The sequence below is a fragment of the Myotis lucifugus genome, unplaced genomic scaffold, assembly GCF_000147115.1.
Source record: "Myotis lucifugus unplaced genomic scaffold, Myoluc2.0 scaffold_332, whole genome shotgun sequence".
Lineage (NCBI taxonomy): Eukaryota > Metazoa > Chordata > Mammalia > Chiroptera > Vespertilionidae > Myotis > Myotis lucifugus.
This window is the reverse complement of record NW_005871380.1, coordinates 302,640-325,399: the sequence shown is the minus strand read 5'-3', so window position 1 is coordinate 325,399 and position 22,760 is coordinate 302,640. Positions and strand designations below refer to the sequence as shown.

The 22,760-nt window shown below is 61.1% G+C and overlaps 6 protein-coding genes across 24 annotated transcripts; 4 read left to right on the top strand and 2 right to left on the bottom strand.

The window, feature by feature from the left end:
• The first annotated feature begins 550 nt into the window (after positions 1 to 550).
• IGFALS (insulin like growth factor binding protein acid labile subunit) lies at positions 551 to 3,094 on the top strand. Its single transcript, XM_023764477.1, has 2 exons — positions 551 to 565; positions 988 to 3,094. The coding sequence occupies exons 1-2, from the start codon at positions 551 to 553 to the stop codon at positions 2,863 to 2,865; spliced, it is 1,893 nt and encodes a 630-aa protein (XP_023620245.1). The 3' UTR covers positions 2,866 to 3,094.
• Positions 3,095 to 4,284: 1,190 nt separating this feature from the next.
• NUBP2 (nucleotide binding protein 2) lies at positions 4,285 to 10,000 on the bottom strand. Of its 5 annotated transcripts, none has more exons than XM_023764434.1 (7): positions 9,876 to 10,000; positions 7,002 to 7,120; positions 6,655 to 6,853; positions 5,588 to 5,742; positions 5,360 to 5,470; positions 5,133 to 5,202; positions 4,285 to 4,566 (listed from the first exon to the last, which is right to left on the bottom strand). In XM_023764434.1, the coding sequence occupies exons 3-7, from the start codon at positions 6,806 to 6,808 to the stop codon at positions 4,424 to 4,426; spliced, it is 633 nt and encodes a 210-aa protein (XP_023620202.1). In that variant the 5' UTR covers positions 6,809 to 6,853; positions 7,002 to 7,120; positions 9,876 to 10,000; the 3' UTR covers positions 4,285 to 4,423. The 5 variants fall into 5 exon arrangements, with proteins under 5 accessions (XP_023620202.1, XP_006100945.1, XP_023620201.1 ...); XM_006100883.3 differs by lacking the exon at positions 9,876 to 10,000 and adding an exon at positions 9,672 to 9,868; XM_023764433.1 differs by lacking the exon at positions 9,876 to 10,000 and adding an exon at positions 9,579 to 9,681.
• Positions 10,001 to 10,011: 11 nt separating this feature from the next.
• SPSB3 (splA/ryanodine receptor domain and SOCS box containing 3) lies at positions 10,012 to 16,167 on the top strand. 9 transcript variants are annotated; one of them, XM_006100874.3, is made up of 7 exons: positions 10,012 to 10,178; positions 11,454 to 11,591; positions 14,181 to 14,361; positions 14,530 to 14,717; positions 14,804 to 14,906; positions 14,989 to 15,114; positions 15,372 to 16,165. In XM_006100874.3, the coding sequence occupies exons 1-7, from the start codon at positions 10,086 to 10,088 to the stop codon at positions 15,710 to 15,712; spliced, it is 1,170 nt and encodes a 389-aa protein (XP_006100936.1). In that variant the 5' UTR covers positions 10,012 to 10,085; the 3' UTR covers positions 15,713 to 16,165. The 9 variants fall into 9 exon arrangements, with proteins under 9 accessions (XP_006100936.1, XP_014321778.1, XP_023620197.1 ...); XM_014466292.2 differs by having other exon boundaries at positions 11,454 to 11,595; positions 14,224 to 14,361; XM_006100875.3 differs by lacking the exon at positions 10,012 to 10,178 and adding an exon at positions 10,328 to 10,530.
• Positions 15,695 to 19,936, bottom strand: EME2 (essential meiotic structure-specific endonuclease subunit 2). Of its 4 annotated transcripts, XM_006100880.3 has the most exons (8): positions 19,675 to 19,936; positions 19,211 to 19,347; positions 18,696 to 18,788; positions 17,935 to 18,026; positions 17,661 to 17,754; positions 17,390 to 17,505; positions 17,035 to 17,224; positions 15,695 to 16,810 (listed from the first exon to the last, which is right to left on the bottom strand). In XM_006100880.3, exons 1-8 carry the CDS (start codon positions 19,910 to 19,912, stop codon positions 16,640 to 16,642), a joined length of 1,131 nt encoding a protein of 376 aa, XP_006100942.2. In that variant the 5' UTR covers positions 19,913 to 19,936; the 3' UTR covers positions 15,695 to 16,639. The 4 variants fall into 4 exon arrangements, with proteins under 4 accessions (XP_006100942.2, XP_014321775.2, XP_023620192.1 ...); XM_014466289.2 differs by having other exon boundaries at positions 15,695 to 17,224; XM_023764424.1 differs by lacking the exon at positions 18,696 to 18,788 and having other exon boundaries at positions 15,695 to 17,224.
• On the top strand, positions 19,920 to 21,341 carry MRPS34 (mitochondrial ribosomal protein S34). Of its 2 annotated transcripts, none has more exons than XM_006100882.3 (3): positions 19,920 to 20,351; positions 20,487 to 20,529; positions 20,616 to 21,341. In XM_006100882.3, exons 1-3 carry the CDS (start codon positions 20,028 to 20,030, stop codon positions 20,906 to 20,908), a joined length of 660 nt encoding a protein of 219 aa, XP_006100944.1. In that variant the 5' UTR covers positions 19,920 to 20,027; the 3' UTR covers positions 20,909 to 21,341. The 2 variants fall into 2 exon arrangements, with proteins under 2 accessions (XP_006100944.1, XP_023620205.1); XM_023764437.1 differs by having other exon boundaries at positions 20,571 to 21,341.
• On the top strand, positions 21,305 to 22,753 carry NME3 (NME/NM23 nucleoside diphosphate kinase 3). 3 transcript variants are annotated; one of them, XM_023764435.1, is made up of 5 exons: positions 21,305 to 21,676; positions 21,762 to 21,888; positions 21,973 to 22,078; positions 22,154 to 22,258; positions 22,385 to 22,753. In XM_023764435.1, exons 1-5 carry the CDS (start codon positions 21,334 to 21,336, stop codon positions 22,496 to 22,498), a joined length of 795 nt encoding a protein of 264 aa, XP_023620203.1. In that variant the 5' UTR covers positions 21,305 to 21,333; the 3' UTR covers positions 22,499 to 22,753. The 3 variants fall into 3 exon arrangements, with proteins under 3 accessions (XP_023620203.1, XP_023620204.1, XP_014321800.2); XM_023764436.1 differs by having other exon boundaries at positions 22,154 to 22,262; XM_014466314.2 differs by having other exon boundaries at positions 21,576 to 21,676; positions 22,154 to 22,266.
• The last annotated feature ends 7 nt before the right edge of the window (positions 22,754 to 22,760 follow it).

Here is a 22,760-nt window from a genome sequence, read left to right as displayed (position 1 = left end):
TGGGCGAGGGCCTGCTGCCCTCCCAGCCACTTGGAGGCCAAGCCACTGCTGTCTTGTTCCATCACAGGGCCTAGGCCCATTCAGTTTGGTGAGGGGTATCCTGCTGCACTGCCTTTGCCTCACCGAGACCCCACGCTCTGCAGGGCAGCCCAGTGGCCAGCAGAGGTTCTGAGACAGCTGCTGGGGAGCTTGGCACCCTTTGTTCTGAAACAAAACCTGACCCCAGTGAGTTGACGGTCTTGAGCCAACGGTCTAGGCCAGTGGTCGCCAAACTGCGGCTCGCCAGCCACATGCGGCTCTTTGGCCCCTTGAGTGTGGGTCTTCCACAAAATACCACGTGCGGGCGCGCACGTAGGCGCGCACGTACAGTGCGATTGAAACTTCGTGGCCCATGCGCAGAAGTCGGTGTTTTGTGGAAGAGCTGGTATTTTGTGGAAGAGCCACACTCAAGGGGCCAAAGAGCCGCATGTGGCTCGCAAGCCGCAGTTTGCCGACCACTGGTCTAGGGTCCCTGCCTGCCACTGCGGCCAGCACCGTCTCTCTCCTCACCATGGTGCTGGGCCAAGTACCTGGGTGCAGGCTAAACGCATCTGATTCGCTGTTCAGCCTCCAAAGGCAACAAGCGCGTACCCACTCAGACTGTCTCCAGAACATTCTCTCGCTCACGCCTTCCTCTAGGCCCACCTGGCAGCTTGGCCCGGCTGACTGTCCCTGTTAGGGACACGGATGGACACACGGCCTAATCACTGGGTGGCCAGTCCTTAGTTTTCTCTGGAAGAGGTACTGCCCGTCAGTCCTGTGATTGTTCTGAGCTGGAGAACACCTGGTGGGCACCCTGCCCCTGCCTTCTGCTTCCAATTTAAGTGGGGCGACTGCATACCTCAGCTCACACCTCCAGTCCCATCAGCAGAACCGCCTCTCACGGTGGCGTGCTGTGGAATGGGTGCTAAGTTAAAGGGTGGCCCACACGTGCGGGCTGAGGCCTAGACGGCTCCAGGTCTCTCACTCCGGGGTTCACATCCGAGCTCTAGTGCCGCCTCTCCCCAAGTTCCTCTCCCTGCAGGAGGCCTGGCCCTGGCAGTGCTGCTGGTCTCCTGGGCAGCGCTGGGCCCCCGTGGCCTGGAGGGAGTGGAGCCTGGAGTGCCAGGGGACACCGGGGGCCTGCAGTGCCCAGCCATCTGCACCTGCGGCCACGATGACTACACAGATGAGCTCAGCGTCTTCTGCAGCTCCCGGAACCTCACACGGCTGCCCGACGGGATCCCCGACAGCGCCAGGGCCCTGTGGCTGGATGGCAATAACTTCTCCTCCATCCCCGAGGCAGCCTTCCGCAACTTCTCCAGCCTGGGCTTCCTCAATCTGCAGGGCAGCGGGCTGGCCAGCCTGGAGCCCAAAGTGCTGTTGGGCCTGCAGAACCTGTACCACCTGCACCTGGAGCGGAACCAGTTGCGCGCCCTTGGGGCTCGCACCTTCCTGCACACGCCGGGTCTCGCCTCACTTGGCCTCAACAACAATCTCCTCAGAAGGGTGGATGAGGGCCTCTTCCATGGCCTGGCCAACCTCTGGGACCTCAACCTTGGCTGGAACAGCCTGGCCGTGCTCCCTGACACCGTGTTCCAGGGCCTGGTCAATCTACGTGAGCTGGTCCTCGCAGGCAACAAGCTGACCTACCTGCAGCCCCCACTCTTCCATGGCCTCAGCGAGCTCCGCGAGCTGGACCTGAGCAGGAACGCTCTGCGATCCATCAAGGCCAACATCTTTGTCAAGCTGCCCAAGCTCCAGAAGCTCTACCTAGACCACAACCACATCGGCGCCATGGCCCCGGGGGCGTTCCTGGGCCTGAAAGCTCTGCGCTGGCTGGACCTGTCACACAACCGTGTGGGCGGCCTCCTGGAAGACACCTTCCCGGGCCTGCTGGGCCTGCACGTCCTGCGCCTCTCACACAATGCCATCACCAGCCTGCGGCCCCGCACCTTCAAGGACTTGCACTTCCTGGAGGAGCTGCGGCTGGGCCACAACCGCCTCCGGCAGCTGCCGGACAAGGCCTTTGAGGGTCTGGGCCAGCTGGAGGTGCTCACCCTCAATGACAACCAGATCCAGGAGGTCAAGGCGGGAGCCTTCCTCGGCCTCTCGAACGTGGCCGTCATGAACCTCTCTGGCAACTGTCTGCGGAACCTTCCGGTGAGAGTGTTCCAGGGCCTGGCCAAGCTGCACAGCCTGCACCTGGAGGGCAGCTGCCTGGGCCGCATCCGCCAGCACACCTTCGCTGGCCTCTCCGGGCTGCGTCGGCTCTTTCTCAAGGACAACGGCATCACGGCCATTGAGGAACAGAGCCTGTGGGGGCTCCCTGAGCTCCTGGAGCTGGACCTCACCTCAAACCAGCTAACGCAGCTGCCCGGTCAGCTCTTCCAGGGTCTTGGCAAGCTGGAGTACTTGCTCCTGTCCCGCAACCGGCTGTCGGCACTGTCGGCAGAAGTCCTGGGGCCCCTGCACTGCACCTTCTGGCTGGACATCTCGCACAACCACCTGGAGGCCCTGCCTGCGAGCATCCTTTCGCCGCTGGTGCGGCTGCGCTACCTCAGCCTCAGGAACAACTCGTTGCAGACCTTTGTGCCACAGCCTGCGGGCCTGGAGCGCCTGTGGCTGGAGGGCAATCCCTGGCACTGTGGCTGCCCCCTCCAGGCCCTGAGGGCCTTCGCCCTGCAGCACCCCACTGTTGTGCCCCGCTTTGTCCAGGCTGTTTCCGAAGGGGAAGACTGCCAGCGACCTGTGTATACCTACAACAACATCACCTGTGCCAGTCCCCCCAGCATCTCGGGACTCGACCTGCGTGATGTTGGTGAGGACCACTTTAGTCATTGCTGATCCAACGCTTATCCAGGCCAGATACTGCCCTGGAGTCAGGACAAGCCCTTGCCATCCCGGGAGCCTGGTGGGCGCCCTACCCCGCAGCTCCCGGAGGCCAGGCCCACACTGCTTACTTGTTGGGGGTTCTTCTCAGGGAACACACGGTCCTGGGGTTTGCTGGCCTGGCACCTGAGGGCCAGATCAGGAGGATCGGGGGCACAGCTGTCACCCATTAAAAGCAATCGAACAAACATGCCTGTGCCCACAGGGATGAAACTTGGCGGAGGGAGGAAAGCATCAGTTGGGGCACCTGTGGAACGCTCCTGCTGCCAGCTCAGCCCACCCCGGGGCTGCCTCGGTCCCTCTACCCTTCCACTCCCCTCCCCGAGCTTGGACTCTTCATGCTCTCCCACCCCGGCCCCCGGACGCCCACCCCCACCTGAGGAGGGGAGGGCACTTACTCAGGTCCTTGTTAGGTCGAGTTCTCTCGGAGGCGGCCCAGCCCGGGAGCCGAAGCACAGCAGAAGCAGCCTCAGCTCCAGGAGGCCCAGCAGCTGGTGTCAAACGGGGCCAGAGCAGGTGCCAATCCTCTCTCCCAGCCAAACCCCTTAATGGCGCTCCTCCCCACCTCTTCCTCTCAGCACAGCCCCTTCCTCAGTACCCCAACATCCATGGAAATGGTACCAAAGGTTGCCCTGCTGGACACCCCCACCTCAGAGCTGCTACATCTCCTCTGACAGCCCTTGTTCCCTTGGGAAGAGCGGCACCCCCGCCCTTCTCCTGCTTTGCAGAATGGACAGCCCTCCTGCCTTCCTGGGACTGACGGCATTTCACACTCCTCTGCTCTTCGCTCTGCCCGAGGTCCCTGCAGTGTGGAGGCCGCTGCGGGCCCCCATGCTCACGTTTCTCTGACATATCCAATTCCTCTGCAAACACACCCTCACCCTAATCCTCAGGGGCCTGTTGATAACCAGCCTGCTGGTCCAGCCCGGGTCTTGGGGTGAACGCTGTCTGCTATGGCACACAACCAGTCATACCCCGAGGTTGGACAAAGGCGGAATGACCTAGGATGTCAGACTTATAACCATGGTGGCAGGACACATTTAATTGTGGGCTCTGAAGCTAATACCTTACAGGGTGCTCCCGTCCTCAATCACAATCACTCACAGCCCCACCAGCAACCAGGCACTTGAGGACGACAAAGTCCCCAGCCAACTTCCAGACCCACAAGCTTTGTGGACAACGTGGAGGTATCAGGAGTGGACTGTCCGTCTGGGGCATGTGAGTACCACGGCATGAAGAGCGAATGCGCAGGCACCAGAGCTCAGGCCATGGCACTAAACCCCTCGCTACCCCCAGGGCCTGCAACAGACCAAGCCAGCAGAACCACTCACTGTCAGTGGCTCTGGTGCCCAGCTGCTGCTGAAGCACAAAACGCCTCCCAAGGGCCCGGGCAGGGGGAGGTCCACACAGTGACAGCCCTACAGGCCAGCCCTGCAGGTTCCGGGAACCGCACCCAGGACCTCTGCCGAGTCTGTGAGCTGCAGCCCCACAGAGGCGCCAGGAGAGGCCTTGGTCAGGAGAGCTGGGCCGGTGTCTCCAAAACCTTCTGGGCTATGGCGGAGAGTGCGTGAAAGGCAGGGCTGTGGGGGAACTCTTGGATAAAGTCTCGGCCCTCCTCCAGGCTCCTCGTGAGCTTGGGGTCCAGGGGCACAGAGCCTGCGAAGACAGAAGGAAGGGGAAAGGTGTTGAGCATGAGGCTGGGAGGCCCTGTCCACACACCTCCCTCGCACAGGCGCTGCTGTCAGTCTGTTTTAGCCCAGAGCGGACACCCATCAGCCTCACTCTGGCTGAGGTGCCTAGAAGGGCTTGAGCTCAATTTCTACCTCGACGGCCACCAGCCAACCCAGCAGGTCCAGCTCTGCTGCCTTGGACATTGCCCACTTGCAGAAAGTGCAAGGCAAGCACTGGGGACACGTGGCCATGCACGCGTGTCCCCCACCCCCCCACCCATAATGGCGCTCCCGGAGCGGAAGCCACTCTTCTGCTCTCCAGGGGGTTTCAGCAGGCACCAGCCTGGGCTGCGGCTCAAGGCCTGGGGGTACGCCTCTCTCAGGCCGTTTCTTTCCAGCTGGTCAGCAGTGATCAGCATTAGACATGAACTGATACCTGCAACTCAAGGACAGGGGACACGGCTACTGTCATCCTCCCCCACCAAGGGCAGTGGGCACAGGCAGGTGGGACCACCCGGAGCAGAGGCCAAGGGGTAGCCCTGACCCGCTCACCTAGGAAGGGGACTCCGGCGTGTCTGGCCAGCTCCTCACCGCCTCCCCTGGAGAAGACGTTGGTGCACTCCTAGGACAGAGGCGCAGGGTCCACCTGAGGACTCTCTCTGCACTCAGGGAGTGGGGTCCAGGCCAGGGAGCAGGATAGGGGGCACAGCATCTTCTCCCCTGCATCCCCTCACCCCACAACCACATGGGTAATCGGCCCACAACTTCCCACGACTTACGGTGCAGTGTGGGCAGACAAAGCCGCTCATATTCTCCACGATGCCGATCACGCGCAGCCCTGTCTTTCTACAGAAGGTCAGCTCCCGCCTCACATCCCCCACAGACACCGCCTAGGGACCAGGGACGAGCCAGAACAGGCCAATGGGAATCCTGAACACTCGACCAAGAAGAGATACAGAGCAGGAAGGAGGTGGCACACTGGGAAATGGGACCATGCTCTGCAGTACCTGGGGCGTAGTGACCACGATGGCCCCCAGGGGGCTGTAGGGTCGGAGGGCTTCCACGGCAGCCATGTGCTCATCAGAGGTTCCTGGGGGCGTGTCCACAACCAGGTAGTCCAGCTGTCCCCAGGCGACGTCAGACACAAACTGTTTTATCAGAGCTGCGAAGACCCAGGGAAGTCAGGTGGCTGGGGTCTCAAAAGGGGTCTCCCACACCCACCGCCTCCACCCGGCCTCCACGCTGCTCCTCAGAATGTGGGGGGACGCACAGTGCAGCAGGGAGGCACCTCTGTCCCTGTCCCCCACAAGCACCGCCTTCTTCCCAGCTACTGGGCCACCCTACTCTGCTAGACTTCTGCTCAGGCCTGGGTAGACCCTCCTGGGGCACCTGTGCCCAGCCTTGGGGACACCTCAGCTTTCACAGCCCGAGAGAAGATGACCTGAGTGGAGCAGCCCCCACCCTCCCCCCAAAATACCTGCAGCCTCACTAGGGGGCTTATGCCACCTGCTGGTGCTGAGGCACCGGAGCCCCATCTTGGTGCCCCTCCTCCCACACCCAACACACACAGGGTGGGCTCAGGTCTGAGCATACCCGCCCTTCCTGCCAAGGGGAAGGGGACCTCATAGCCGACAGCCACATAGCTGTCTCGCTCTCAGGGCCCACACCTGCCATCTGGACACCACCACCACGTCCAGGCATGACTGGTCACGTGAGCAGCAGGAGGCCCGTGGGGTGGGGAAGGCCAGCAGCTCCAGGCTCTTGTTCCGCCTTTTTTTTTTAAAGCAGATTTTAAAAAATATATTTTTATTGATTTCAGAGAGGAAGGGAGAGGGAGAGACAGAAATGTCAATGATGAGAATCAACGATCGCCTGCCTCCTGCATGCCCCCTGCTGGGGATCGAGCCTGCAACCTGGTCAGGTGCCCTGGACGGGAATCGAACCTAGGACCCTTCAGTCGTAGACTGATGCTCTATCCACTGAGCAAAACCAGCTAGGGCTCTTGTTCGGCTTTCTAACTGAGCGCCAAGGGAGGCTGGAAGGCTGACAGTGCAGGCCCCTGCCTGGTCATTACCGTTCTTCTTGGGGCCTCGCCACACCACAGCTTCATCCGGCTTCTCCAGCAGGAAACCCACAGACATGAGGGAGACCTTCTGCTCTTGGTCCACGAAGACGGGCACCCAGCCACTGTCACACTGGTGCACGGCCCTGCCCTGTGCCTGGAGCATGCGGGGGATGCTGGGGCCACACAGGTCCACGTCGAGGATCCCCACCTGCAAGGAGCCAGGATGGCTGCATGGCATGTAGGGGTCTCCCCAGGCAGGAAGAAAGCATGGCTTCCCTGTGTGTCTACCCAGAAGGGAAGGGGTAGGGGTGGCTCAGGAGGGGGCAGTGCTGTGGTTGAGGGCAGCAGGTGCTCACCTTCTTGCCTGCGTGACGCAGGGCCAGGGCCAGCTCGGTGGAGATGGTGCTTTTCCCGACTCCCCCCTTTCCCGAGAGGATGAGGATGATGTGCCGGACGCCAGCCAGGTTTCCAGGCTCTGCTCAGAAGGATGCCAGTTAGCGAGGAGGCCCTTCACACAGATGCTCTTCACTGCTCACTCACTGGTCACCACGCACCTCCTGTGTCCTGAGACCTGCCCCCCAACCCCTTGGTTCCTCCAATGCTGCTGCTCCCACTCTTGCCTAAAATGACCCACATTGCTCCTCTTTCTAGTGTGCACATGTGTAAGTGCACACACACAGGCAATAAACCAAAGCTTGCTGGCTCCCGGCTGATTCCAATGGAGACTAATGCAAACTGGGTTGTTACAACCATGACGCCTCTGTGCTTGGGCAGCTCCCACCCCGCTCCTGGGCCCAGGTCTGATCTTCAGGCACCCAGCCCGCTCCTCTGGAGTCAGAGAAGCACTCAAGGCAGCCTTGGCCTCCAGTTCTCAGGAGGGACCCTTACAGCTCTGGGGACCCAGGGCAGCTGCAATCATGGGGGGGGGGGGGGGTGAATGTCAATGTCACCTGGCTGCCAGCCCAGCCTTAAGAAACCCTAGTACACAAGGGCAGGGGCATCCTGTGACTCCCACACAGGTCCTGAGACCAGAGTTGCCTCTGTGGACCCCTGTTGGCCACCAGCCACTCTGACCCAGCTCCTCTTTCTAAAACGAGCCCCAAATGTCACCAAATAAATATTCACCAACTAACCCCTGCGCCCTGCACACACAGCCCTCAGCCCCCCCGCAGTGACCCCTTGTTCTCGCTACAGCACCCTCAGGACCTCGCCCTGCTTCCAGCAGCGGCTCTTTCCACCCGCCCCACACGCAGACGGGGCTCAACAATCAACACAGAAGTGCGTACGGTCCTTCCTCCTGACCCACCTCTCAAGGGCATGTTCAAAAGCCGCCTGCACTTCCAAAGTCTCCCTAGGAGGCACTCAGAGGGCGCCTACCCTGGCTGTCGGGCAGGTCCTTGTCACCAAAGCATTCAAGTGCCTTTCCCAGATCCGCTCCCAGCACCTAGGGTGGGACATCCCGGGCGTGGATCACTGCCTGCAAACAGGAAGCCCCAGACCCTAGCTTCAGGTCATCCCTGCAGCAATTTAAAAGGTTACTTAGCCCCGGCTGGTTTGGTTCAGTAGTTAGAACAGTAGTTAGAATGTTGGTCCTCGGACCTAAGGGTCAAGGGCTTGTACCTCGTTTGCTGGCTCAATCCCCAGCCACGGTCAGGGCACGTGCAGGAGGCAGCCAATCAATGTCTCTCACATTGATGTTTCTCTCTCTCTCTTCCCCCCACCCCCCACCACTCTCGAAAAATGAAAGGAAAAATATCCTTGGATGAGGAATTTTTTAAAAGGTTAATTACTGAAATTGTTTTACCATCAAAAGGTATTTGGGAGTCAACTTCACTGTTGCTGGGGTGGAGGGAAGGGCTCAGGTGGAAACACAAGAGCCGATCTGGATCCTGGTTTAGCCAAGCTCCTAATCACTGGACCACTTTCCTTACTGGTGGGAGTGGGGAATTTTATCTGAGACCAAACAGGGCACTCATCAGATAACTGGATGGAGCTGAACTTCTCAGACAGCGATCCTTGGCGGTCAACCACAGAACCTTTCACCCCTAAGCAAGCTGAAAAGTTTATAAACAGACCATCAACGCAGTGCATTCACCTAAATGTGAGTGCCTACTAAGTGCGAGAGGCTGTGCTGGAAGAGGCAAGAAAAGCTGTATCTCCCCTCAGAAGAACGTGAGGGGCACCTTTGCGGTAAGTCAGGGTCAGCTTCATTCTTAAGCCCAACCAATGACGACGATTATTCGATAAACTGGACAAGCTTGTCACTCTTCCAACATAAGGCATCTTTCTAGAAAGATACAAATAACAGGCCAGGCCGCTGGGCATACCCAGGTTCCACCTTTTGGATTTTTACCTGCATTTCCTCCTGGTTAAAAAAGCAGCTAACTCTTTTAAAAATTGATCAATCTAGATCTTACCTTGTAGCAAAACTGCCCTTATTCTAAAAACTCGTTTCAGATTTTTTCCTCTAGTGTTGTTTACAATCTGGTGGATGAATTGAGCTGTAAGAGCTTGGTGCCCAACGTACCAGACCTGAGGTCTTTTAAAAGATAATGTGGCAACCCCCTAGTTATGAAAACCGACTTTGGTTAATCTGTGCAAATCTATGATACGGGCTTGTATCCGTCCAACAGAACTTTCATTTTTTCAAATATTAAGGTTTGGAAAGCTCAAATAAAACTTCCACAAATAACTAAAAGTATGTGATGTTCTGGTGTCTTTTAGAACCCCACAAACTTCTTCCTGTTTTCTTGGGGTATCACCAAATCAAAAAACGATGGCATAACCGGCAGTATTGTATTTTTAACGACAGACAGCGCACGTGCTCCGAGTTCCCCTAAATTCACGCTCCCGAGCAGCGCGGCACTTACATGAAAACTTGCAACTTGAGGACGTTACACTCATAAGTACACGTGCGTCTCCGTGACCCTTACATTGCACATAAGACGATTCGCTAAACACCCAGGGTCGCGACCAACAGCTGCGGGCCGGTCTCTTCCCGCTCCCCGCGGCGCCCGCAGACTCACCCGCCACCGCCTCCATCCCTCCCGCAGGTTGCACGCCTCGCGTCCGCTTCCTCCGCTCCGTCCGCCTGCAGCCCGAGTGAGGAGCCTTCGGCCAATGGGCAGCTCGAGCCCGCCCCCTGGCTCTTCTTGATAGGTCCACTCACGCTCCTCTTAGCCAATTAGGTTGCACAAAGGGTTACGCAAGTTCCGGCGCGGACGACGTACCGGAGAGGAACCCACTTCCGTGTCAATGGTGGAGTGTAGGGCCGCCCCCCCAACTCGCCCCTCGTCCCAGGGGCGCGCGGCCTCGTCCCCGACCGCTTAGGATGCGGCCAGTGAGGACGCCGAGTCAGGCCTGACCGGTTCCGCAGCCTCTCGGCCAGCGGCGAGTGCCGGGCGCCGGACCTGGAGCGCCAGCCTCGGGCTGCACGGCCGATGCGTTGCGGGGGGCGGGGATTGTTTACGTCTCGCTCTGGAGCGGAAAGTGGGTCACGGCCACCGGCGGCGCGTGGCGGCGGAGCGGCTCAGGTGAGGGCGGGTGCGTCCGCGCCCTCCCGACCCGCCCGGGATCGGGGCCCTGCGGGACCGCCGGCGGCGAGGCCCGGCCGCGCATTTGTTCCCGCGGGCGGCGCCGTGGCCCGGGCGGGCGGAACCCGGGCGGGCTGCCCCGCACTGTTTGCCCGCCGCGCAGCGCGGGGAGGAGCCGCGGCACCGCCCGAAACTGAAATTAGTCAGAGGCTCCCCGCTTCGAGGCCGGAGACAGTCTCATGGGCCGGTCACTTCGCGTGCATCGCGGGTCGCCCACTGAGCGCTGCAGACGCAGCGGATGGTGGCTGGGCCGGCCGACCGGAGCGGCGGCAGCACTGCCTCGGACCGGCAGGTGAAGCTGCCGTGCGGGGGCCCTGCTGGAGGGAGGGGGCCTGGTTCTACCGACGGCGCTCCCAGCCTAGAAAGCGGTGCCTGCGTTCCTCCGCCGACAGCGCTGGCCTGTGCCTGCCGGGGTCCCCGCTGGGGGACAGTTCCTGTCCTGGAGACTTCGTTCCGGGGGAGAACTAGGCAGTAGATACTCATAGAAATCGAGATGTGACTGTAAGTCGGCTACGGAAACAGAGCCAAGGAGGGGAGGGGAAGGCATTCCGGGCAAAGGGCAGGGAAGAGCTAGCAACTGGGACACGGCCACTGGATTGGAGAGGCACAGCGGAACCTGATAGGCTTTGGGGGATGTTGCCTTTTATCCTAAGAAGAATGGCAATCCCTGAGGAGTGAAAAGATGTAAGGTTTGCTTGAAGTTTCAAGATCTGTGTCAAAAACAGCTTGGCTGTGTAGGGAGCGGAGTGTGTGGGGTGGGACTGGCTCTGCGGAGCTGGTGTGGGGAAGGAGGAAGTCGGGAGGGGGGTGAATGCTATGAGTCTGGCATGAGGAACCCGGAGGCTGGAGATGCCATTTGTCAAACAACAATGGAGGAGGAGCCAGGTGAGGTCTGAGGTGCCTGCGGGACATCCCGGCGGCCCAGCTGGGTTCCCTAGGCTGAGCTGAAGGCGGGACTGAGCTAGGGATTGGAGAGCCATGTGTGTCTGGACGGCCTTTCACACACTCTACGTAGTGTTTATCAAGGTGCTTGGACACTGGAGTGAGGTAGGAGCTATGAGGTGAGGTCTGGAGCCTCAGTTTAGCACCATGTGGCTCACAAAATGCTCCCCCTTGAGGGGGATGTGGCCCAGCCAGCCACGTCCAGATGCAGGGGTTGTTGGGAGACCTTCGTATGCCCGGTGTTTCCTTTGCTCAGAACCTGTTTTCTTTCAGATCCTGTCCACCATGGCCAGGCGCCCGCGGAGCAGCAGAGCATGGCATTTTGTCCTGAGTGCAGCCCACCGAGACGCAGATGCCCGGGCCATGGCTCTGGCAGGGACCACTACCTGGGGCTATGACTCTGATGGGCAGGTAGGTGGGTACTGCTGGACTAAGGTGCAGAGGCCCCTCTGCAAGAAGCCCCCGAGGACAGAGGGCAGTAGGACCCTACTGCTCACCCCCGGTTTACCCTGGTTAAGGATCCACATGGCCCTGGGGTGACAGGACCTCGGGGTAGATCCCCATTCCTCTCTACACTTTCCACTGAAGAGGGTGGCAGTTGGTTCTTTGGTCGGTTCATTCAACAGAATCTCTCCATTCCATTTCTTATAACCAGTTTCCGAAGGTAGCTGTCGTTAACTCCATTGCACCCTCCTGGGCGGTTCCCCTGCCTGTACAGATTCGTGTTCTATATTTGTGTATGTGCATGTGAGACGATCTTTAGTCTTGGAGACCACACTTCTTGTGCCTTCTCCCTCTCAATTGCTCCCAAGTTCTGGTTGGAACAGCAGCTCAGCTGTTGGTCTCAGTGCAGGCTGCCTGGTGTACCTGAGGGCTCTGCAGCCAGAGGCTGGCTGTACGGACCCTGGGGACAGCTGAGCGGTGTGGCTTTTGTGCCCACTTCAGGGAGTGGTGGGAAATAGATTTCCGGTCATCTTCCAAAATCTCTTAGATGAGAGCAAGGGGTTGGCCCTGCCCTGAGTCACCTCCACTGCTTCCTGCTGGGGTGATCTTTAGGTGACTTGTCTGTGCCGTCACAGGCACCCTGCATGTTCCCATGGCTCAGCCAGGCATCCTGGGGATAGTGGGTGGGCACCTCTCGTCCCTTGAGTGAGGGCAGCTAAGCCTTGTGGAACTGCCAGGCCCTGATGGAGAATTAAAAGTGACTGTTCTGAATGGACAGAATCCTGGGAGTCTCCCCCAAATCGCTGCCCAGGCCAGCAAGGTCCTGGCCTGCATTCCTGTCTCTCTCCCAGCTCCTGTCCTGGCCATGTGGCCTGGAGCAGTCTGTTTTCCTGTGTCTGTCCCTCCCTCACTGGCTCATCACTCTGGGATGCAGGCAGTGTTGGGCGGCTGGGGTACAAGTGTTTGACACATGCTTGCGTGCAGCCTGCCCCATCACCTAATTGGCCTGGAGTATTTGTGTGGGCGAGCAGGTGGGTGTGTCACCTTGGCATCCTTGAAGGCTAAACACACACCACCGTTCCCTCTGGCTTGCCGAGGGGCTGGGTCTGCCCCCTGCCCAGCTTGACCTCCAGGCCTTCGGTACTGAGGCCTGCGCTCCTGGCTGCTGACTCTGGGAAGGGGGCTGCCTATGGCTGGCAGTGTGCCTGCCTTGGCTTTTGGGAGATCACCATTCCTTGATAGTGGGGTGATTTGGGCCTGCCTCCAGTCTCCTTTCTGGGGCTGTCTCTGATTGGAGTTCAACCCTCTTAGTCTCTCCAGTTGGTTTATGAGCTTCTGCATGGGCCTTGGGTAGAATAGGAAGAAACAAGGACGAGGCTCTTCCCCTGCAGAGCTTCTGTTTTGGTTGGAGGAGTCAGAGCAACAGGACAGAGGAGACTGTCAGAAGCAGGTGAGGAGGAAGAGGACTCAGGAGGGAGGACCAGAAAAGCCTCTTTGAGTGATATCTGAAAGCTGCCATCCAGGGGCAAAGAGCTCTCCCTCATGACAGGTGGGGGAAGAGGGGAGGGACCAGAGCAGGTAAGCTCTGATGGGGGTATGTGGGCTTCATGCTCAGGGTGGCATGATCTGCCTAGGTCTGAGCAAGGTCATTGGGCTGCTTTGCAAAGGGTTTCAAGGAGGCAAGAGGAATACCCGGGGTGGAGGCTGGAGCCTAACCAGGACCCTGAGCCAACCCAAGAGGGCTGACAGCAGGCAGGCAGAGGCCTGGGGTCCAGAGTCAAGGCAGATATCCAGAGGGGCCTGTGTGGCTTCAGAGCAGGAACGACTAGGTGCACAGAGCATCTCTTGCTGGCTTCCAGGAGAGGGTGGGTCAGCAGTTGCTAGAACCTGACCAGCTCAGCCTGGGATCAAGCCCAGGACCGAGCCCCTCAGGTAGAGGGACAGCCCCCTGTCCCCGCCCCCCGAATGTTTTCCTACTACAGAAGTTGGAAGCAGCATGAAACCCCTGGGCTCCTTAGGGCTCTGGGGTGGGGGTTAAGAACCACCTGTTGTAAGGATAGTAAAGCCACTACAGTCAGGAATGTGTGCCAGCACTACCACAGCCCAGCTGCTGCCTGTGGGGAGGCCCGGGCTTCAGTAGGGCACCAGTGGACTTTGCTAGGTGCCCCCCTTCTTCAGGCCATCCTTGATGGGGCCAGCTTACCCGTGATCTAGAAACTGGCTGCAGAACGATGGCCAAGCATATAGCACTGCTGTGGGCTCATCAGTGCCTGGGCCCCCGGGCCCCCCTGGCTGTGTAGAAATGGGGTTGGCCTTGAAGCCCGCTCTCGGGAACCCAGCAGCATGGTAGGCCCTCCCCATACCTGAGCCAGGAGGTGTGCAGGGTCACTCTGGGAGCACTGTAGAAGCGTGGTCCGGCTGTGCTCTTGGGACCTGGGGAATCCCTTTGAGGCTAAACCTGGGGCATCAGCAGTTCACCCATTGGCCTAAGATGGGTGTTGTGGCAGGTGGAGGGCAGAAGCACAGTAGGGGGAACAGCCTGCCCTTTTTTCTCAGCACAGTGACTCTGACTCTGACCCTGAGTACTCGTCCCTGCCAGCATCCATCCCCAGTGCTGTGCCTGTGACGGGTGAGTCCTTCTGCAACTGTGATAATCAGAGCGAGGCCTCCTTCTGCAGCAGTCTGCACACAGCGGCGCACCGGGGCAAGGACTGCCGCTGTGGGGAGGAAGATGAGTGTAAGTGCCTGGCGAGGGTCACTGGGCTTGCTGGGGCAGATCTCTAGGCCAGATGAGGACGCAGCAGGGGTTCAAGAGACTACCCCAACCTGGCCTTTCCTCGCCTCGATTTTTTTTAAAATTTTTTTTATTATTACATAAGTGTCCTTATCCCCACTCCTCTCCTAGATTTTGATTGGGTCTGGGATGACTTGAATAAGTCCTCAGCCACCCTGCTGAGCTGTGACAACCGGAAGGTCAACTTCCATGTGGAGTACAGCTGCGGCACAGCGGCCATCCGAGGCACCAAGGAACTAGGGGAGGGGCAGCACTTCTGGGAGATCAAGATGACCTCACCTGTGTACGGCACCGATATGGTAAGTGACAGGCAGGGCCGTGGGGGGGAGGAGCTCTGCTGGTGTCCCTGGCCCCGGCCCCCCTCTGCCTGGCCTGTTGTCTCCAGATGGTGGGCATTGGGACGTCGGATGTGGACCTGGACAAGTACCACCACACGTTCTGCAGCCTGCTCGGCAGGGATGAGGACAGCTGGGGCCTCTCCTACACAGGTATGTGGGGCCCCTAGGGGCAGGCATGCTGGGAGGGGGCCCCAGACATCAGGCTAACCCCTTGCCTCCTGCTGCCCCCTAGGGCTCCTCCACCACAAGGGTGACAAGACAAGCTTCTCCTCGAGGTTCGGCCAGGGCTCCATCATTGGCGTGCACCTGGACACCTGGCATGGGACACTGACCTTCTTTAAGAACAGGAAGTGCATAGGTGAGGGTGTCCAGGATCCCAGGGGAGACAAACGCCTGTGGGGTGTGGCTGCTACTGAGGTCCTGTAGGAAGCAGAGACGGGCCCAGGCTGAGTGGCCCTAAGGCTTCCCAAAAAGATATCCTTGAAGAAAGAAGCCTGAGGTCCCAGGGTCTCAGAGGGTGGGACAGCACGAGGGCCACCCTAGTTATCTCAGGAGGATGTCCAAAGAATGGCTAAGCCCCCTCCTGGCCCAGGATTCAGGCTGTGCCCCCTCTAGGTGTGGCAGCCACAAAGCTGCAGAACAGGAAGTTCTATCCAATGGTGTGCTCCACCGCGGCCAAGAGCAGCATGAAGGTCATCCGCTCCTGTGCCAGCGCCACCTCCCTACAGTACCTGTGTTGCCACCGCCTGCGCCAGCTACGACCCAACTCTGGGGACACGCTTGAGGGCCTGCCCTTGCCACCTGGCCTCAAGCAGGTGCTACAAAACAAGCTGGGCTGGGTCCTGAGCATGAGCTGTGGCCACCACAAGTCCCCCATGTCCTCACCCAAAGCCACGGTCAGTCCCAACAGCCCAGAGACCCGGCGCTGCCAGAGAAAACGCTGCCGAAGGACCTAACTTATTTTCCAATGAAAACTGCCTCCTGAGGCGAGGACAGCATTTTCTCCATCCTTTCCCTCAGGCCATGCTCCAGAGTAACGAGAGGGAGGAGTTGGGCCAAGGTCTGTCTGGGCCGTCCCCTGCCCTCAGAGGCTAGAGCAGGCCTTGCCGCAAGTTCAGAGGCCGCAGCCCTGGGATCCTGAGACCAGAACTGAATCCATCTGTTTCCTGTGCGGGGCATGGCAGCGGCTGCTTCTCTCCTTGGAGTCTCTTATGAGTGGCCACACCAGCTCTTCTGGACGGAGCCTGCTGGCCTGGAGGCTGTAGTCTGTGGCCTCATCAGATGTCACCTTTCCTGTAGCTGCCAGCCTTCGGGGACCTTGGGTTTGTCCTCACTTGCTTTGCATGTTGTCAGTTGTTCCTCCTGTCTGAGACTGAAACGATCGTAATAAACTCTGAGTTTATACCCAACACCTCCATAGTGGTAGCATTAAAAGGAGTCCGCATCAAGACCTTTTCTCCCGTGGTCCTGGTTGTGTTGCAGTACCCTTGGGGAAGAGGCAGCCTGGCTCTCTTTTCTCCCCTGAGACTCAGTCTCACTTCTCTCTGAAGGTGCCACCCCCACGCCTCCAGGTGATGGTGCATGTCCCCCAGCAGGGACTTAGGTGCTACCCAACTCTCCCCGCTGTCCCCGCTGGCCCCAGGCCTGCAGCCAGTGTGCGCAGGGCCCTGCCCCAGCCTCCAGCCCCACGTGGAGTTTCTTCTGCTCGTTACCCAGAGCCTTTCCTCTCCCTGCGCCTCCCCTGGGTTCAGACCTGGCTGAGCCCCTCCCCAGGCTGAGGGACAGCTGTGCTGGGTGAGCTCTTTTCCCCCCGCCCCTTTGGTTTCTGGTCTCTCCCTTGTTGGGGTGCCTTCTGTTCAGTTGGTGGGAGAAGGCCCTGCAGGTCAGGAGCTCAGATCCAGCAGGAGGTCAGGGTTGGTGGAGGTCAGGAAGAGGCAGATGCGACGGGAAAGGTCAGGCCCCACCCTTCGGGGCCGAGCGCCTTCATCCACCTTCACGGGGAGATCAGCCAGGAGGGCCAGGCGCTCTTGATCAGTGCTGCAGGCCAAGTACGCCTAGGGCAGGCACAGGGATGAGCAGGGCAGGCACAGGGATGAGCAGGGCAGGCACAGGGATGAGCAGGGCAGGCACAGGGATGAGCAGGGCAGGCACAGGGATGAGCAGGGCAGGCACAGGGATGAGCAGGGCAGGCACAGGGATGAGCAGGACAGGCCTCGGGGATGAGCAGGGCAGGCCTCGGGGACCTGGCCTCCATGTCTGAGAGTCTAAGGGGGCTCACCTGCTGCAGAAGGCGGGGAGAAGGGAAGGCAGTGACAACAGCATCAGCCACAGCCGGGCTGACTCGGTTGAACTGCCTAATCTGTCGCCACCAGGCCCCCCGAAGCCCTGTGCCATCTTTTGTCACGCGCTCGCCTGCCACCCAGCGCCCAGCCGTGCAGAAGGAAAAGGTCCCGGACTCTTGGAACTGCCTGATGGGGAGAGAAAAGGGGGGTTTCTAGAGGCTTCATCTCTCCTGACCACCCAGTCCCCCAGCTCAGCCCTCTGGCCTTAAGAGGCCCGGGAAGTACCACCCCTCCAGGTGTTCCTGTGAACACTCCCAATAGCAGCCACCAGCTGAAGTGGGGGTCACGCACTTGAAGGGGCGCTGGGCGAGGGCCTTAGTGAAGGCGCACACGTGCTGACTCAGCTCCTGCCAGGAGGCCACCAGCAACACATCCAGGTTTGCCCAGAGCTGCAGGAGCACCAGGGCCTGAGGAGGACACAAACGCATGAGGATGGCTCAGAGGGCTCCCCTGGGGGACACCTAGCTGAGACCAGCCTCACATGCCACCCTGAGATCACACCTCAGAGACCAGCTTGTCAGGGCCAAGGCCAACCACCTCATCCAACCTGCCCTGTCCTCACCTCCTCCACTTCAGGCCAGCCGACCGCCACCTCTGCACGGGCTGCCCCTGGACTCTCTGGCTGCTGCATCTCCTGGGCATTGGGCTGGTGAGACCTGAACAGAGGTGACTGTCCCTCCAGATCCCCAGATCCCATTGGTCCCACCCTCCTTGAGTTCTGCTTCCTCCATAGCCCACCCAAGGGAGGGGTTTAGCAGCCCCAGAGCTACCGCGATCTTTTCCCTGAACTCCCCCACCCCAGCCAGGCCTGCTCAGGGTGTGAGGGTGACTGGTACCACAGGTAGGCATCCAGCCCGATGACAGCCAGGTGAAGGCAGGCGGGGCTCTCAGGAGAGATCCAGGGCACTGAACAGGCTGGGCCACAGATCTGCAAGCCAAGAAGGTTTACCACCCGTTCCTTGGGGCTGCGGTAGGCAGGGCTCACCAGACTACGGCCAGTTTGCAGAAAGGAGAGCAAGAACAACCCAGTGGTGCTGGGAGGAGACTGGAGACTTCCTCTGCCCAGTCAGCTTTCTTTAGAAAACCAGCTGTGTGCCTCTCAGGAGGTCAAGGGGACCTACGAAAGCCCCCATTCCCATTCTTGGTCCACTCTGCATCCCAGCCTGGCAGCAGGTACGTGATAAATGCTGAACCTCAGACAGAGGGTCTAACCTAATGACCCTCTGGCACAAACAGCAGCCGAGCAGTCCCTATTGCTCCTTCAGCCAGGTGGGGTCTGGGCTGGTGGCTCTCATAGCTGGACTGCACAGCCAACTCGCAGCCCAAGTCCCCAGGCCCCCTCTTACCAGTTCCCCACTTCTGGCTTCTGACTCTCCAGAGCGCCCTCGTTATCCTTGCTGCTGCCCTCTAGAAGCAGCTGTGGCTCCCGTCTGCTCCCAGGCCAAGAGCCCAGCTGTCTTCCCTCATCTCATTCACATCTTGGCTGCTGAACAGAGAGGAGCCCCAGCCCACTGCATGCCCTCTCAGCCCCTCTGTCCTTGATCAGGCCTGGCAGAACAGCACATCCAGGCTGGGAACCCAGCCCCCCTCCAAGCACCTGGGTCAGCTGGAAGACACCCTGCAGAAACTCCTCAGGCTCCAGCAGCAGCAGAAGTTCCTGCTCACCCGCAGCCCACACTTCAGGAGGCACCTGCAGGGATGCCCAGGGGTACTGCTGCTCATCCTGAGACTCAAGTGTCCCAGGGCCTTGGCACGGGCAGCACAGTACCTTGAGGCTCATGGCCACAGGCAAGCGCCCATGCCCACAAAGATCTACAGAAGCCAAGGTGATCTCCTACCACGGCCAAGACCAGCCCTGGTCCAAGGGCCGGCAGGAGCACTGACCACAGCATCAGTGGGGATGGAACATTCCTCAGCACCAGATGAGTTCAGGCCCTGGACTCGGGCTTGCAACTGACCATTGCAGTGGCTTGGGCATCACCCACTCAGCATTCCCCATTCTGAGCTCATATGCATGATTACAGCAACCGCCTCATGAAATCACAGCGGCGAAACACCCAACCCAGGGCCGCACTAGGTAAACCCTGGAAATGAGGCTGCTGGGGCACTCACACTGCAGGGGCAAGGTTCTGGCTTCACTCTGCTCCACCTGAGGCTCCGGGCGGGGCGCTGGGGCTCGATGTGGTACTCACAGCCCAGGGAGCCCAAGGCCTCCATCAGGATGTCAGCACCAGCATCTTCCAGGATGGCTAGGGTGAGCGGAAGAGAAGCTGTCATTCCTCTCCCTCCACGTGAGGGTGCTGCTCACAGCAGACCCCCAGCCTGGGCGGCGAATGACAAACACACCGATGCTGCCGCTCCAAGAGCGCGATAGGTCCAGCTCCCCGAATCTTTTCATCAAGCTCCCCAGCGGGAAAGCCGGCGCCAATTCTTGGCCAAGAGGCGGCCTTGACAGAGGCCCCTCTCGCCCCGCATTGGGCCGGGGACAACCTCCCAGCGATTAAGAGCTTCCAAAACCCAAGCTCCGGCCGAAGTGCGGCTTCTCCCGGGACACCTGCCCCCGCCCTCGGGCGCACCTGGGTCCACGCGCACCGCCAGGCGCCGCAGTGCCTGCTTGGGCCGCAGCAGCCGCAGCGCCTCGGCCGCCTCTCTGCGCTTCTCCGCCGGGTCCCGGGCCCTCACGGCGGACTCTGAGTCGGCTCCCGCGCCGACGGGCCCCTCAGTGTCCGAGTCCGAGATCTCCCAGGTCGTGGGCCGCCGCTGTCCCTGGCCCCGACACGAGCGCCCGACCCTGCGGGACCCAACCTTCGCCATAGTGTGCCCCGCCTCCTCCGCTTCCGGTCGTGCCCGGACGCCTTTGTAGAGAACACCAGCCGCTTCCGGCGGCGGGCGGGCTTCGCCAAGCGCGGCGGGGAGGCGCGGGCAGGCCATGGGGCGCAAGAAGGTGCGGCCGCGCCTGATCGCCGAGCTGGCCCGCCGTGTGCGGGCCCTCCGCGAGCGACGGGAACGGCCACGCGACTCACAGCTCTACGCCCTGGACTACGAGACGCTGACGCGCCCGTACTCGGGACGCCGGCTGCCCATGCGGGCCTGGGCGGACGTGCGCCGCGAAAGCCGCCTCCCTGCAGCTGCTCGGCCGCCTCCCCGTTCTTCGGCCTGGGGCCGCCTGGTCACGCGCAAGTCCTGGCTGTGGCAGCACGACGAGCCGTGCTACTGGCGCCTCACGCGTGTCCGGCCGGACTACACGGCGCAGGTGCGTGTGCCCGCCCTCCCCTTCCCGCTCCCGGGCGTCGCGGGGCAGCACCGTTTCCCTCACACGCGGCGTTGCGTGTTGCTATCTGGGGGCGAGAAAGCTTGGTGAGCTGACCCCTCCCTGTTTGCTTTGCAGAACCTGGACCATGGCAAGGCCTGGGGCATCCTGACCTTCAAAGGTAAGGAGTCGGAGGCCGGCTAGGGTGGCTGCTGGCAACAGACGGTTCCGCAAGTGTGTGCACTACGCCCGCCCTTCTCTCCCCAGGAAAGACGGAGAGTGAGGCCCGGGAGATCGAACACACCATGTACCACGACTGGCGGCTGGTGCCCAAGCACGAGGAGGCGGCCTTCACCGCTTTCACGCCGGCGCCGGAGGACACCCTGCGCTCCGTGCCCTACCCGCCGCTGCTCCGGGCCATGATTCTGGCAGAGCGACGGAAGAATGGGGACCCCAGCACCGAGGAGCCCGTGCTGAGTCTGGAGAGAGTCCCCATTGAGCCCTGGGACTACCCCGAGAAACAAGAGGCAAAGAAAAGGGCCAAGGGCACTCCTGTCTGAAATGCCAGAACCGGCAGTTTGTGTAAAGGGTGCAAGGCAGTGGCCACCATCCTGGTGAATCAGAATGTCTGTGTTGCTCCTGAGTCAGCCCCCGGGACCTCCGTGGCTTTTCTGAGACCGCACTGAACAGAGGGGCGCCAGACCCCGCGCCTGTCTCTCTCTGTCCCTGTTCTCCAAACCCAGATCTGGCCGAGGGAGCGTTGGGAGAAGACCGACACCGTGCGTGTGGTCCGGTGGAGGGTGGTGGTTTCTTCCGGTCTGGAGTGTGCACGGGGCCCGCAGGAGGCAGCTGCTGGGGGAGAGCTGGCAGCAGCGGGGCTGCAGGTGTGGAGCCCCGGCGCGGGCACCTGTCACTTCCAGGTGGCATCCCTTTCCCATATGCGTTGCTTCAGCCAGGACCGAATCTTGAGAGCGAATAAAGGCAAATGCAGCAGCCGGGTTGTGGTTCCTTCGAGTTTGGGTTGGGCTGTGTGCAGGAGTGCGGGGAGGGAAAGGTTGACACCCTGGTGTCCTGGCCTGGTGGGTGGGAAGGCGGGAGCGGACTGCGGTCGGTACAGACCTCCTTGTCCCAGGGTCCCGGGCTGGGCGTGGACCCCAGGCCCAGCTTCACTCTTCGCGGCTCCAGGAGGCCGGCACGAGGCGGGTCGGGCCGCGGCCCCTTTAAACGCAGGCCCCGCCCCCACCCCCCGAGGCCGCGCTTCACTCCCGCTGCCGCCGCCATCATGATCTGCTTGGTGCTGACCATCTTCGCCAACTTATTCCCGGCGGGTAAGCAGCGGCCGGGCAGGGGGCCAGGCCGGGTGGGGACGGGCTCGGCCGGGCTGACGCGCGCCGCCGCCTCGCGGTCCCACAGCTCGCGCCGGTGTCCATGAGCGCACCTTCCTGGCCGTGAAGCCCGACGGCGTGCAGCGGCGGCTCGTGGGCGAGATCGTGCAGCGCTTCGAGAGGAAGGGCTTCAAGCTGGTGGCTCTGAAGCTGGTGCAGTGGGGCGGGGCGCGGGCGGGCGGGGGGGGGGGCGCGGAAACCGGGCGGCGCCTCTGAGCCGCGGCCCGACCCCCTCGTCCGCAGGCCTCGGAGGAGCTGCTGCGCGAGCACTACGCGGAGCTCCGGGAGCGCCCCTTCTTCGGCCGCCTGGTCAAGTACATGGGCTCGGGGCCCGTGGTGGCCATGGTGAGTGCCGGGCCGGGCGGCGGCTGACCCCGCGCCGAGCCGCGCCCTGACCCGGTGCCCCGACCCCGTTCCCAGGTGTGGCAGGGCCTGGACGTTGTGCGCATCTCCCGGGCACTAATCGGGGCCACAGACCCAGCGGATGCTCCGCCCGGCACCGTCCGAGGAGATTTCTGCATCGAGGTTGGCAAGTAAGGCCGGCCCTGGCCCCGGGGACATTGCTACCCACTCCCGACCTCCCCCCGCCGACCCCCCGCCAGCAGGGCTTCGGGGGCCCCTGCCCGCACTCAGGGCGCCTTTCCCGCGCAGGAATGTGATTCACGGCAGCGACTCCGTGGAGAGTGCCCGCCGAGAGATCGCGCTCTGGTTCAGCCCCGACGAGCTGCTCTGCTGGGAGGACAGCGCCGAGCGCTGGCTGTATGAGTAACGGCGCGGACCCGAGCTGAGCACCCCGGGCTGCAATAGGTGTGGGTGACTTCGCACCCTCCAGGCCCCTGCGGTGGGGCTCAGCACACCCTCTGTGACAGGGTGGACAGCACCCTTCGGACCTCCAAGAGGACAGGTGGGTCTGCCCCAAACATTGGCGGCACTGTGTAGCGCGCCTGGAAATGCACCAGAGCGGTGGCCTGGCGCTCAGCTTGGTCCAGCGTTTCTTTTTATAATAAACTGGAGAAAACCCTTGTGC

Coding starts and splice junctions, on each gene's coding strand:
- NUBP2 (XM_006100883.3), bottom strand. Junction 5,203..5,359: donor TTGTCTGCCCACACTGCACC/GTAAGTCGTGGG, acceptor CCTCTGTCCTAG/GAGTGCACCAACGTCTTCTC. Junction 4,567..5,132: donor CGCCGGAGTCCCCTTCCTAG/GTGAGCGGGTCA, acceptor CTGTCTTCGCAG/GCTCTGTGCCCCTGGACCCC.
- NME3 (XM_023764435.1), top strand. CDS start 21,334: ATGCAGCAGCCGGGTTGTGGTTCCTTCGAGTTTGGGTTGGGCTGTGTG. Junction 21,677..21,761: donor CGCCAACTTATTCCCGGCGG/GTAAGCAGCGGC, acceptor GCGGTCCCACAG/CTCGCGCCGGTGTCCATGAG. Junction 22,079..22,153: donor CGGGGCCCGTGGTGGCCATG/GTGAGTGCCGGG, acceptor CCCCGTTCCCAG/GTGTGGCAGGGCCTGGACGT.
- EME2 (XM_014466289.2), bottom strand. CDS start 19,912: ATGGCGAAGGTTGGGTCCCGCAGGGTCGGGCGCTCGTGTCGGGGCCAG. Junction 19,348..19,674: donor GGCGGTGCGCGTGGACCCAG/GTGCGCCCGAGG, acceptor CGCTCACCCTAG/CCATCCTGGAAGATGCTGGT. Junction 17,225..17,389: donor CTCGCCCAGCGCCCCTTCAA/GTGCGTGACCCC, acceptor TCTCCCCATCAG/GCAGTTCCAAGAGTCCGGGA.
- MRPS34 (XM_023764437.1), top strand. CDS start 20,028: ATGGGGCGCAAGAAGGTGCGGCCGCGCCTGATCGCCGAGCTGGCCCGC. Junction 20,352..20,486: donor GGCCGGACTACACGGCGCAG/GTGCGTGTGCCC, acceptor TTTGCTTTGCAG/AACCTGGACCATGGCAAGGC. Junction 20,530..20,570: donor GGGCATCCTGACCTTCAAAG/GTAAGGAGTCGG, acceptor TGCTGGCAACAG/ACGGTTCCGCAAGTGTGTGC.
- SPSB3 (XM_006100874.3), top strand. CDS start 10,086: ATGCGTTGCGGGGGGCGGGGATTGTTTACGTCTCGCTCTGGAGCGGAA. Junction 14,718..14,803: donor CTGTGTACGGCACCGATATG/GTAAGTGACAGG, acceptor TGTTGTCTCCAG/ATGGTGGGCATTGGGACGTC. Junction 14,907..14,988: donor CTGGGGCCTCTCCTACACAG/GTATGTGGGGCC, acceptor GCTGCCCCCTAG/GGCTCCTCCACCACAAGGGT.